This window comes from Cetorhinus maximus, chromosome 6 (assembly GCF_964194155.1).
Source record: "Cetorhinus maximus chromosome 6, sCetMax3.hap1.1, whole genome shotgun sequence".
Lineage (NCBI taxonomy): Eukaryota > Metazoa > Chordata > Chondrichthyes > Lamniformes > Cetorhinidae > Cetorhinus > Cetorhinus maximus.
Genome location: NC_135884.1, coordinates 158,289,645 through 158,303,947, shown reverse-complemented (window position 1 = coordinate 158,303,947; position 14,303 = coordinate 158,289,645). Strand labels below are relative to the sequence as shown.

Genomic DNA, 14,303 nt, shown 5'->3' with positions numbered 1-14,303 from the left:
GTTGTGAAGGGTGGTGGACAATTAAACAACTTACTGGAGGAGGAGGCTCCACAAATATCCCCATCCTCAATGATAGAGGAGTGCAGCACATCAATGCAAAAGATAAGGCTGAAGCACTCACAACAACCTCAGCCTCCTCCGGAGATCCCCAACATCACATGCCAGACCTCAACCAATTCGATTCACTTCACATGATATCAAGAAATGGCTGAAGGTACTGGACACTGCAAAGGCTATGGACCCTGACAATTTTCCGGCAATAGTACTGAAGACTTGTGCTTCAGAACCTGCCGCACCCCTAGCCAAGCTATTCCAGTACAGCTACAACACTGGCATCTACCCACCAATGTGGAAACTTGCCCAGGTATGTCCTGTACACAAAAAGCAGGACAAATCTAACCCGGCCAATTACCGCCCTATCAGCGTACTCAATTATCAGTAAAGTGATGGAAGGGGTCATCAACAGTGCTATCTAGCAGTACTTGCTTAGTAATAACCTGCTTGCTGATGCTTAGTTTGGGCTCCGCCAATGTCACTCAGCTTCTGACCTCATTGCCATGTTTGAACCAAGGCTGCAATGGGGCAAGAAAGGAGCTGGGCCAGATAGACTGGAATCAGGCGGGAAAACCAGTAGCTGAACAATGGGCTACCTTCAAAGAGGAGATGGTTTGGGCACAGTCAAGGTATGTTCCCTCAAAAGGGAAGGGTAGGACAAACAAATCTAGAGCTCCTTGGATAACAAAGGTGTTGGAATTAAAGAAGAAAAAGTGTGCTTACGACAGGTGTCAGGCAAATTGAGAACCAAGCTGAATACAGAAGGTTCAGAAGGGATGTGAAAAAGCAAATACGAGAAGCAAAGAGAGATTATGAAAAAAGACTGACAACTAACATAAAAGGAAACCCCAAAGTATTCGATAAGCGCATCAAGAATAAAAAGGCGATAAAAGGAGGAGTAGGGCCGATTAGGGACCAAAATGGGGATTTAAACATGGGGCAAGAGGCATGGCCGAGATGTTAAATGAACACTTTGTATCTGTCCCTACCTACGCGAAAGATGCTGCCCAGGCCATGGTGACAGAGGAGGAAACTCAGTCACTAGAAGGGTTTAAAATTGATAAGGAGGTGGTTTTGGACAAGCTGTCAGTACTTAATGTTGATAAGGCACCGGGACTGAATGAAATGCATCCAAGGATATTGAAGGAAGTGAGAGTGGAAATTGCAGAGGCACTGGCAATAACCTTTCAATGTTCCCTGGATTCAGGGGAGGTGCCAGAGGACTGGAGAATTGCAAACATTAGGCCCTTGTTCAAAAAAGGTTGTAAGGATCTGCCCTGCAATTTCAGACCAGTCAGTTTAAGGTCGGTGGTGGGGAAACTTCTAGAAACAATTTGGGATAGAATTAACAGTCACATTAGAAAATATGGATTCATTTGGAAGAGTCAGCATGGATTTGTTAAAGGAAAATCATGTCTAACTAACTTGCTGGAGTCTTTTGAAGAGGTAACAGAGATCGTTGATGTGGTGTATATGGACTTCCAAAAGGCGTTCGATACAGTGCCACACAACAGACTTGTGAGGAAAGTTATAGGTCTTGGAATAAAAGGGACAGTAGCAACGTGGATACAAAATCGGTGAGGGATAGGCAACAGAGAGTAATGGTTAATGGGTATTTTTTGGGCTGGAGGAAGGTTTGTAGTGGAGTTCCCTAGAGTTCGGTATTGGGACCCTTGCTTGTGCAGGGGACAATTTCAAAGTTTGCGGGCGACACAAAACTTGGGAGAATTGTAAACTGTGAGGAGGACAGTGTAGAACTTCAAAAGGACATTGACACATTGCTGGAGTGGGCAGATAGGTGGCAGATGAAGTTCAATGCAGAGAAGTGTGAGGTGATACACTTTGATACAAAGAACATGGAGAGACAGTATAAAATAAAGGATACTATTCTAAAGGATGTGCAGGAGCAGAGAGACCTAGGTGTATGTACATAAGTCATTAAAGGTGGCAGGACAGGTCGAGAGAGCTGTTTCTAAGCATACAGTATTCCAGGCTTCATTAATAGGGGCATTGAGTACAAGAGCGGGAGGTTATGATGAACTTATATAAGACACTGGTTAGACCTTAGCTGGAGTATTGTGTACAGTTCTGGGCACCACACTATAGGAAGAATGTGAATGCAATGGAGAAAGTACAGAAGAGGTTTACGAGAATGGTTCCCAGGATGAGAGACTTCAGTAACAAGGTAAGATTGGAGAAGCTGGGACTGTTTAGCTTGGAGAGAAGGCTAAGTGGAGACTTGATAGAAGTTTTCAAATCATGAGGGGTCTGGACAGAGTAGATAGGGAGGAACTGTTCCTGCTCGTAAAAGGATCAAGAACGAGAGGGCACAGTTTTAAATTGTTTTGCAAAATAAGCAAATGTGAGGTGAGAAAAAACTTTTTCACACAACGAGTGGTTAGGGTTTGGAATGCGCTGCCTGGAAATGTGGTAGAGTCAGGTTCAGTTGAGGCATTCAAGAGTGCATTGGAAGATTATTCAAATAGAAACAATGTGCAGGGTTACAGGGAAAAGGCAGGAGAATGGCACTAAGTTATAATGCTCAGAGAGCCGGTGCAGACACGATGGGCCGAATGGCCTCCTACACTATCAATTCTGTGATTCGATGGACAAAAGAGCTGCTCTCCAGAGATGAGGTGAGCGTGACTGCCCTCGACATCAAGGCAGCATTTGACCAAGAGTGGCATCAAGCAGCCCTAGCAAAACTGGAGTCAAAAGGAATCAGGACAAACTCTCCACTGGTTGGAGTCATACCTAGCACAAAGGAAAATGGTTGTGTTCATTGGACGTCAATCATCTCAGTTCCAGAACATCACTGCAGGACTTCCTCAGACTAGTGTACTAGGCCCAACCATTTTCAGCTGCTTCATCAATGACCTTCCTTCCATCAAGGTCAGAAGTGGAGATGTTCGCTGATGATTGCACAATGTTCAGCACCATTCGTGACTCCTCAGACACTGAAGCAGTCCATGTCCAAATGCAGCAACACCTGGACAATATACAGGCTTGGGCTGACAAGTGGCAAATAACATTAGTGCAACACAAGTGTTAGGCAATGCCCATCTCCAACAAGAGAGAATCTAACCATCGCCCCTTGACATTCAATGGCATTACCATCACTGAATCCCCCACTATCAACATCCTGTGGGTTACCATTGACAAGAAACTGAACTAGACTAGCCATATAAATACTGTGGCTACAAGAGGAGGTCAGAGGCTGGGAATCCTGCAGCGAGTAACCCACCTCCTGACTCCCGAAAGTCTGTCCACCATCTACAAGGCACAAGTCAGGAGTGTGATGGAATACTCTCCACTTTCATGGACGAGTGTAGCTCCAACAACACTCAAAGAAGCTTGACACCGTCCAGGACAGAGCAGCCGTCTTAATTGGCACCCCATCCACAAACATTTACTCCCTCCACCACTGACAGAGTGGCAGCATCTACAAGATGCACTGCAGAAACTCACCAAGGCTCCTTAGGCAGCACCTTCCAAACCCACGATCACTATCATCTAGAAGGACAAGGGCAGCAGACACATGGGAACACCACCACCTGGAAGTTCCCCTCCAAGCCACTCGGCATCCTGACTTGGAAATATATCACCATCATGTTCTGATGAAGGGTCATACGGACTCAAAACATCGACTGTATCCCTCTCTGCAGATGCTGTCAGACCTGCTGAGTTTTCCAGGTATTTTTGTTTTTGTTCTAGATTTCCAGCATCCGCAGTATTTTGCTTTTAATTCATGTATTGTCCTTGTTGTAAAGTTGGACCTTTGGAAGTCAGTAGCCAGATGTGTTTGTCAGGATTCACTTTAAACAGAAGCATTGAGGGGAAAGAAACTTGAAATGGGCAGGAAAAGCAACTAAGAATGCCGGACAGTGCTAACTGTTTGCAATTAATTTTTATAAAGGGCTGCAGATGGGAGATTTATTTAAAATTAACAAAAACATCTCATTTATAGTTTCCAAGTTAAAGGAGATTCTTTGGTGTATGTGCTATCTTACCTATCTAAAAATGGAAACCAAAAAAAAATCCACACAAATACAGAAGGTAATACAGTACTATGTGACTGCATTATCTAATAAAGGAGTTAGTGAGAATGAAAAAGGGGCTGCTGAAAACCAAAAAGCAGCCCTCAAGAAAATCTCAGGAAGAGCCCTCAAAAGGATGGAGTAGAACACACACTCCCTGTCGCATAGGGTAGAGCACACACTCCCTGTTATATAGGATGGGTAGAGCACACACTCCCTGTTATATAGGATGGGTAGAGCACACACTCCCTGTTATATAGGGTAGAGCACACACTCCCTGTTATATAGGGTAGAGCACACACTCCCTGTTATATAGGGTAGAGCACACACTCCCTGTCGCATAGGGTAGAGCACACACTCCCTGTTATATAGGATGGGTAGAGCACACACTCCCTGTTGTATAGGGTAGAGCACACACTCCCTGTTATATAGGGTAGAGCACACATTCCCTGTCGCATAGGGTAGAGCACACACTCCCTGTTATATAGGATGGGTAGAGCACACACTCCCTGTTGTATAGGGTAGAGCACACACTCCCTGTTATATAGGGTAGAGCACACATTCCCTGTCGCATAGGGTAGAGCACACACCCCCTATTACATAGGGTAGAGCACACACTCCCTGTTATATAGGATGGGTAGAGCACACACTCCCTGTTATATAGGATGGGCAGAGCACACACTCCCTGTTATATAGGATGGGCAGAGCACACACTCCCTGTTATATAGGATGGGCAGAGCACACACTCCCTGTTATATAGGATGGGTAGAGCACACACTCCCTGTTATATAGGATGGGCAGAGCACACACTCCCTGTTATATAGGATGGGCAGAGCACACACTCCCTGTTATATAGGATGGGCAGAGCACACACTCCCTGTTATATAGGATGGGTAGAGCACACACTCCCTGTTATATAGGATGGGTAGAGCACACACTCCCTGTTATATAGGATGGGTAGAGCACACACTCCCTGTTATATAGGATGGGCAGAGCACACACTCCCTGTTATATAGGATGGGCAGAGCACACACTCCCTGTTATATAGGATGGGTAGAGCACACACTCCCTGTTATATAGGATGGGTAGAGCACACACTCCCTGTTATATAGGATGGGTAGAGCACATCCCTGCCTGCTGAATGGAGAGTGCATTGCTTGTTCCATTGGGCATGGTGTACATTGTGATTGGTGGTTCTTCTAGATCATTCTATATGCCTGGCTGTCATGATGTGCACTTGCAATGCAGAAATATTTCTTGCCTTTTACCAACAGGCCATGGAAGTTTTGGTGGATGAAGGGCTGGTGAAATCGATTGGCGTTTCCAATTTTAACATTTCCCAGCTAGAAAGACTCCTGTCAGTAGCCCGTATAATTCCGGCAGTGAATCAGGTATTTATGCTTACTACTGGGATGGAACATGAAATCTCTTTTCAACAGTACTTTGTGAATTCAGGTACAAAGCTCACATCGATTAATCTATTCAATCTGCTGATGTCAGCCTGAACTCACTGTCTGGCCTCTCACCTGTAGACCCTAGTCCAAATGGCATATAAATAAATGTCCCAGCTCTGACCCTGAGGGACGCCACTGTTTATATCCTTCCAGAACAAAAACCTAACTTTTGAATCATAGAATCAATATGGTACAGAAGGAGGTCATTCAACCCATCAAGTCCATGTCAGCTCTTTATAAAGCAAACCTAACAGACCTATTTTCCACTCTATCTCCAAAGCTCTGTAAATTTACTTCTCTCAAGTTCCATCCAATTTCCTTTTGAATTCATTCCTCCTCTCCACTTTCGCCACACTCATAGGCAGTGAATTTCAAGCCATTACCACTCGCTGTATTAAAAAAGCCCTCGTGACCCACCTACATTTCTTAGACAAAAATCTTAAATCCTTGTACCATCAGCTAATGGAAACAGTTTTTCTTTGTCTACCTCATCTAAACCTGTCATAGTTTTATACATCTCAAATATCCTCCCTTTGCTCCAAACGAACAACCTCAGCTTCTCTAACCTAATCTTGTAGCTAAAATCCTTCGTCCCTGGAACCATTCTGAAAACCTCCTCTGCACCCTCTCTAGGACTGTTACATCCTCCCTAAAGTGTAGTGATCAGAACTAACCAGAGCTTTATGCAGCTTCAGCATAACTTCTCTGCTTTTGCACTCAATGCCTCTATTTATGAAGCTCAACATCCCATTTGCTTTGCTAACTCCTCTCTGAATGTGTTCTGCCACCTTCAAAGATCTATGCACATGAATCCCCCCTCTACCCCCAAGGGCCCTCTGTCCCTGTTCACTCTTTAGGACTGTGCCATTTAGTCTATATTGTGTTGGGAACAATGTATAGCCTTAAGTTTAATTTATATTTGTATTTGTGTATTAAGATAGGTGAAACCTGTTTTAGTTTCATTTAGAGGGATTTTTGTGAGTGGTGCCAAGAAGTCTGGAGCCCTGTTTGTAGACATGCATTTTTACAACTCTTGAAATGAAGAGATGGGTTACAAAGGGGTTAGTAGTTTAGTGAAGTTAAAAAAAAATAATGTAAAAAAAAACAGTGCTGTTGCCTAGCAACAGGGGTCCAGAGAGACACAGGGAAATACAGAAAGATTCAGTCATTGTGTGTGTGCCAGAGACTGGAGGCAGAAGGTCTAATCTTTCTAGTAAGGAATCGTGCAGTGGGGGAACTGAGTAGGGAACTTGTTTGCCCTGGATTTGAAGTAATAGTGAATTTAGATTATGTTTCTTGGGTGTCTCAGGAGAGATACTGTTTGAAGAAAAGCATCCAGTGAATGTTTAGAAATCTGCCAGAAGAAAACCATTTGAACATGTCATGAAGCTATTAATGTATATAAAATTATTGAAAAATATTTTTCTTTTAAAATAGAGGTTTAGTCTGTGGGTGTGTCTTAATTGGATTAAAGCTAGCTAGCCTGTGTGCTTTGATGTGTACTAGCTTTAAGATGTAAGAGAGGTATAATGCATTTGCATTTTTTGAATAGAGCATTCAAGAAGTGGGGTGAAATCTGGCACCTGGCGAACAGAGACCAAGCAATATGTTTTAATTGCTAATAAAATTGGTACTAAGAAAGGGTTTTATTGTTAAAAGAGGTTGGTGATACAATGAGAATTTACATTCAATGAGCTGTGCTAGGTATAACTTCAGCAGTTTTCATGTGTGCAGGGCAGAGGCAATGTAAGATCAAAGCAGCTGTAAGCCTCCAACTGTCTCCACAGGAACCAAAATGAAAGGAACCTCATTTTGAATTTATAAGGTGAAAATGCTTTGCCTGCTGTCTGGTTAAATCTATGGGTTGCTGTTGCCTTAATGGAGATTAGTTTAGGAATTTGTTATAAGTTATGATCGTAGTAATTTGTAGCCATGTATATGTATTTAACTTGTGTAAATTAATAAAATGTTTCATTTAGCTTAATATAAAACCGCTCAAGAACTGGTGATCTGATTCCTGAATTTAGAGTTGCATCTCAAACATACCACTTAAAATAATATGTTATGACAGTTGTTTAAAGTTTCCCCTCGGGATTTTTAAATAACTCAGCTTTACTGAAAGGCTGTCTCATAACAAACCTGAGCTGCTGAATCTTTGGCTTTGAGACAGTGGTAAATCTTCACTGGTGTTTTGTGTTTTTAAGTGTTGCTGGGATAAAAGGAATAGTGTGAGTTTGAATCATTTTTTGGTGTTTGTATTGAAACCTTTCCAACCATTTTTGTCTAGTGTAATATAGTTCATTTTTCTTGTTTAATAAATGTTTTATTATTTCTGTTAAAAGTACACTAGCAGACTCCTGTGAATGTGTTCAGTAACTGCCCTCCACAGTTTCTTAAAAAAAAAGTTAGAGTCTATCAAGCCAGGTTCCACTCTGGTATCTGATTTATTCAGTAGCAACATCAGCTGGGATCGAAACAGTTGCCCCTCTCTATCCCTTCTGTCAAAATGCATCGCTGCTGTCACTTGTCAGGCCATTATTTGCCTAGCTAAGTCCTGTTGCATAACTGGTATCATCCTTACTGCCTGCCACGCCTCCAAGTTTGTTTTCAATGGCAAATTTTGAAATTTCCAAGTCATTCATATTTCTCAAAAAAGCTGTGGACCTATCACTGATCCTTGAGCCACACCACTGTCTACAATCTTCCAGTCTGAAAAACAACTATTTAATAAGACTTGCTGTTTTCTGCCCTTAAGGCAATTTTTAAATCCAAGTTGACACTGACCATCAGAAATCCTGAGCTTGAGCGAGAGCAGCTGGACTCACTTCCTATACACCTGGACCCCCAAGTACCTGAACTGTCCTGAAGTTCCCACTTGACGTGGGAATTGCAAGCAACAGGTTTTCACTACCCATCTGAGACCTAAAAAATTTCTGTTCCCTCTTTTATAATCTAATTTTAATGAATTCCTCTAGATCTGCTCTGTGTTAATACTCTTATTAATTCACTCTCTGTTATACTTATCCTGATTAAAATTATAATGATTAAACTAAGCTATAAATGTAAGTGTTTTATTATCCATTAACTGTCAATTGTATAATAATTATATTTAATTGTATGCAGGCGGTGGGCATTTGCTGGGGATTCACCGGTACCCCTAAAAAGAGACAGACTGAAACTGTGGTTGTTGGTTTAAGAGGTGCTTGTAATTTGTAACTGTGTAGATGCATGTGTGTGAAAAATGGCCCCAGTTATATCCTTCACCAACTGGTTTTCTGGGATGTAACATTAACCACTGTTCTGTGTTTCTAACTTTTAACCAACTTCCTATCCTCACTGCCATACTGTCTTTTAATAATTCCTCCATGAATGTGAGCATTACTGATAAGGCCAGCATTTATTGTCCATCTTTAGTTGCCCTTAAGAAGGTGGTGGTGAGCCACCTTGAAATGCTGCAGTAGGATACTGACCTGCTGTGATGAAAGAGCGACTGATATACGCTCAATAATTTTCAGCAGTTTATGACTTATGAACCTTAATTTTAGCAACAAGTCTCCTGTGGAACATCTATCAAACACCTTTTGAAAATCCACATAGACGACATTCCTTGCATTTCTTTCATCCATACTGTCTGTTGCAATAATTCATTTCAGCATTATTTTCTTTCTTTTCATGACTCTATCCATTTGCTTCATCTTAACAGGTACTATATGTGGATGTCTATATCTGTGTCTGTGAGTACGTGCTTGTGTTACTGATGAGAGGGTGTTGCTGGCACTTTGTGTGTGGGAACAGGAAGTTACAAATGACAGAGTAAGTGGGCTGGATTTAACATTGCCCCACCCACTCCCGCTGGCATGTTTGAAGATGGGGGGCAGATTAAATCCAAAGGGCAGCTTGCCCATCACAATTGTGGCAAGGGGATGAGAGGTGTGGGGAGGTAGGTGGCTTGCCCACCAATGGGCCAATTGAGGCCCTTAAATGTGCAACTAGTTTCCACTTAAGGGCTTCATCCTGCTGTTTCCAGGATCAGGAGAGGCCCCAACAAGCACCCAGCCCAGCAGGTTTCCCTGATGGCTGGCAGTGGGGGGTTAGGAGTGGGTCACTCCTTAACATGACCCCTGCGCTCATTAGAGGGCTCCCCACCCCACCTCTCTCCCCGGTCCCCCCATCTCCTCGCCCCCACTCACCAGGGCCAAGCTGGCAGGCTCTGATGAGACCCCCAACACTCACCTCGAAAGGACCAGCACAGCATGCCTGCTTATTGCCCGAGTGCCGTACTGGCAGTGGCCACTGCTCCTGACCAGAGCCTAGCAGCTCTCGAGCCGGGACTTCCTGTATCCAAGTCTATTAAGAGCCAATCAAACATTAAATGGCTGCAGGGCAGCAGTCCTTCTCCTGGGCGGGCTCCCTCCCAATGTATTATCCAGTGGGTGTGGAGCAGAGACTCCCGTGCCCTGTTAAATCAAATGCAGTGAGTGAGCAAAGCTGTGGAAGATGGAGTTTAGTGTGAGATAATCCATTTTGGATCTGAACAGATGAGTCAGAATATTTTCTTAATGGCAGGAAACGAGAAACTGTGAAGGAACAGAGATTTGGGGATTCAAGAACAAAAATCATCAAAATCGTCCAGGTGTGCAATGTTGGGGTATCACTGATCATTATTTGACTTTGTTCTTTATGCCAATTTTGTTCACAGGTGGAACTTCATCCGTACCTGACTCAGCCCGAACTGGTGGAATTCTGTGCAACCAGAGACATTGCACTGACAGCATTTAGTCCACTTGGCTCTCCAGGTCGTACTGTGTGAGTATAATGCCATAATGAGAAACTCTACTGCTGACACTGTCCTCTTTAACATTCCATTGCAGTTCTGAGATTTGATCTGTGATGACAGCACTGGAGGAAGTGAACCAGATCCGCTGTGATATTCAGAGAGGATAGTTCACAATATGTCAATGTAGAGTCGTTGCAACACAGGAGGAGGCAATTTGGCCATTCAAGTCCACGTCGGCTTCTGTAGACTAATCTAATCAGTTCCTAGTCCTGTAGCCCTCAAATGCCCATCCAATTTCCTTTTGAAAGCATTCATCGTCTCCACTTCCACCACCCTCATAAGCAGTGTGTTCAAGTTCATTACCACTGAACATAAGAAGAAAAGTCCTTGTGACCCTCCTTTATCTCTTGCCCAAAATCTTAAATCTGTGTCCCCTGATCCTTGTACTATTATCAAATGGGAACAACTTTTCTTTGTCCACCTCATCTAAACCTGTCATAATCTTGCATACCCTTATTGAATCTCCCCTCTACCTCTTTTGCTCCAAGGAGAACAAGTATAGGCTTCTCCAGCCTAAACTTATAGCTAAAATTGCTCATCCCTGGAACCATTCTAGTAATTCTCCTCTGCATTTTAAAGACTCTCGCATTCTTCCTAAAGAATAGTAACCAGAACTAGACGCAATACTTTAGTTGTGGCCTAACCAGAGTTTAAGAACTGTAGAAAAGTTACGATGCAGAAAGAGGCCATTCAGCCCATCGTGTCTGCGCTGGCCAAAAAAAAGAAAAAAGAAACTAGATGCACTTTTAAATCCCACTTTCCAGTAACTGGTCTGTAGCCTTGCAGGTTACAGCACTTCAGATGCAGATCCAGGTACCTTTTTAAATGACTTGAGCATTTCTCTCTAACTTAGACAGTGAATTCCAGACTCCCACCACCCTCTGGGTGAAAAGATTTTTCCTCATGTCCCCTTTAATCCTTTTACCAATCACCTTAAATCTGTGCCCCCTGGTAATTGACCCCTCAGCTAGGGAGAACAAGTCTTTACTGTCTACCCTATCTGGGCCCCTCATAATTTTGTACACCTCAATTAGGCCATCCCTTAGCCGCCTCTGTTCTAAGGAAAACAACCCCAGCCTATCCAATCTCTCCTCATTGCTGCAATTTTCAAGCCCTGGCAACATTCTTGTAAATCTCTCTGTACTCTCCCCAGAACAATTATGTTCTTCCTGTAATGTGGTGACCAGAACTCTACACAAAATTCCAGCTGTGGCCTAACCAGCGTTTTATATAGTTCCATCATTACATCCCTGTTTCTGTATTCAGTACCTCGCCCAATAAAGGAAAGCATCCCATATGCTCTCTTGACCACCTTGTCCACCTGTCCTGCCACCTTTAAGGACCTGTGGTCATGCACTCCGAGGTCTCTCACTTCCTCAACCCCTCTCAGTAACTTTCCGTTTATTGAGTATTCTTTTGCTTTGTTTGCCCTCCCCAAATGCATTACCTCACACTTTTCCAATTATATCCCATTTGCCACTTCACTGCCCACTCAACCAAACTATTGATATCATTCTGGAGTCAACAGCTATCCTCTTCACTATCAACTACACAGCCAATTTTTGTCATCTGCAAATTTCCCAATTAAGCCTCCCACGTTTAAGTCTAAATCATTAATATATACAACAAACAGCAAGGGCCCCAACACTGAGCCCTGTGGAACCCACTGGGAACCGTTTTCCATTTGCAAAAAATATCCATCGACCACCTATCACTGAGCCAATTTTGGATTCAACCTGCTACCTTCCCCTGTATCCCATGGGATCTAATTTTCCTTTCCAGTCTGCCATGTGGGACCTTATCAAATGCCTTACTGAAATCCATGTAGACAACATCCACTGCACCACCCTCATCAATCCTCCTTGTTATATGGTCAAAAAAATTTATTAAGTTAGTGAGACACGATCTTCCCCTAACAAAACCATGCTAACTATCCCTGATCAATCTGTGCCTTTCTAAGTGACAGTATATCCTGTCTCTCAGAATTGTCTCCAATAATTTGCCCACCACTGACCGGCCTATCCCTCGCACCCTTTTTAAATAATGGTACAACATTCGCAGACCTCCAATCCTCTGGTACCTCGCCTGTACCTAGTGAGGACTAGAAAATGATCCTCATTGCATCCCCTATTTCCTCCCTGGCTTCAACAGTCTGGGATACAATCCATCCGGCCCTGGTGATTTATCCACCTTCAAGGATGCCAGTCCCTCCAGCGCTTCCTCTCTCACTATGCTTTTTTGTATCTAATATTTCACACTCCTCCTCTTTAACTAGAATGTCTGCATCATCCCTCTCCTTAGTGAAGACGGAGACAAAGTAGTCATTGAGAACCTTGCCCGCATCTTCAACCCTCAAGTTACCATGTACATCTCTGATAGGCCTGACCCTTTCCTTAGTTATTCTCTTGCTCTTAATGTACTGGTAAAATCTCTTTGATTTTACCTGCCAATATTTTTTCATATCCTCTCTTGGCTTTCCTAATTTCCATTTTTACTTCACCCCTGTACTTTTCTATACTCCTATAGGATTTCTACAGTATTAAGCTTTTTGTGACTGTCATAAGCTCTCTTTTTCTGCTTTATCTTACCCTGTATACTTCTAGATAACCAGGGGGCCCTAGATTTGGCAGTACCACCATTTTTCGTTGTAGGGACATGTCTACACTGTACCCGTAGAATCTCGCCTTTGCCTCCACTGATTTGACAGTTTGTCCTTCGAGTAGCTGTATCCAGTCCACTCTCGCTAGTTCACTTTTCAGCTTTGTAAAATTTGCCTTCCCCCAATTTAGAACTTTTACTCTATCTTTGTCCTTTTCCATGATGATATTAAATCTAACTATATTATGGCCACTATCTCCAAAATGTCCCCTACTGTTACATCATCCACTTGCCCAGCTACATTTCCTAAGACAAAATCTAGAATTGCTCCCCTCATAGGGTTTGTTACGTGCTGGCTGAAAAAGTTCTCTTGAATGCAGTTCAAGAATTTTGTACCCTCTGTGCCCTTCACACTGGTCGTATCCCAATTGATATTAGGGTAGTTGAAGTCCCCAATGATCACTGCCCTATTGTTTTTGCACTCTGAAATCTGTCTACATATTTGCCCTTCTAACTCCCTTCCACTACTTGGGGGTCTATAGTACATTCCTAGCAGTGTGGCTGCCCCTTTTTTTATTTCTGAGCTCAACCCATATGGCCTCATTTGCTGCTTCATTTAGTCGATCATCCCTCCTCACAGCTGTAATTGATTCTTTAACCAATAATGCCAAGTTCCATTATAGCGATGATATTATGCTGCCATGTGTCTATTTGTGCCCTCAGCTCATTGGCTTTATTTACTATGCTCCTTGCATTTACATATATACCTTTTAATACTGCCAAATTCCTGTGCTGTACACTTTTTAACCTGTGCTGCTTCTGCCTTTCAGAGCCACTCACTAACTCTTATCTCCCTTTCCCTGCTCTGAATTTTCCCTCCGGTTCCCACCCCCCTGCCAATCTAGCTTAAACCCCGCCCCCCCCCCCCCCCCCCCCCCCTCCCCACCAACAGCACTAACAAATCTCCCTATGAGGATATTCGTCCCTCCTGTTCAGGTGTAGACCGTCCGGCTTGTACAGGTCCCACCTTCCCCAGAACCGATTCCAATGCCTCAGAAATCTGATGCCCTCTCTCCTACACCAGCTTTCCAGCCACGTGTTTATTTGCTCAATTCTCCTAATTCTATACTTGCTTACACGTGGGACTGGCAGTAATACTGAGATTACTGCTTTCAAGATCCTGCTTTTTCCCCTTCCTGTCTGCCTTCAGGACCTCATCCTCTTTCCTACCTAAGTCATTGGTACCAACATAGACCATAAGCTCTGGCTGATCACCCTCCCCCAGAAGAATGTCCTGCAGCTACTCGATGACAGCCTTGACCC

At 43.4% G+C, this 14,303-nt stretch overlaps 1 protein-coding gene across 7 annotated transcripts in view; it reads left to right on the top strand.

Annotated features, from left to right (window-relative positions):
* Positions 1-14,303, top strand: part of LOC144682277 (aldo-keto reductase family 1 member B1) — a 62,423-nt gene that overhangs the window by 17,567 nt on the left and 30,553 nt on the right. For all 7 annotated transcript variants that reach the window (XM_078544754.1, XM_078544752.1, XM_078544755.1 and 4 more), the window contains 2 exons: positions 5,366-5,482; positions 10,245-10,351. In XM_078544754.1, coding sequence (XP_078400880.1) covers positions 5,366-5,482; positions 10,245-10,351 — 224 coding nt within the window. The remainder of the gene's footprint in view (positions 1-5,365; positions 5,483-10,244; positions 10,352-14,303) is intronic.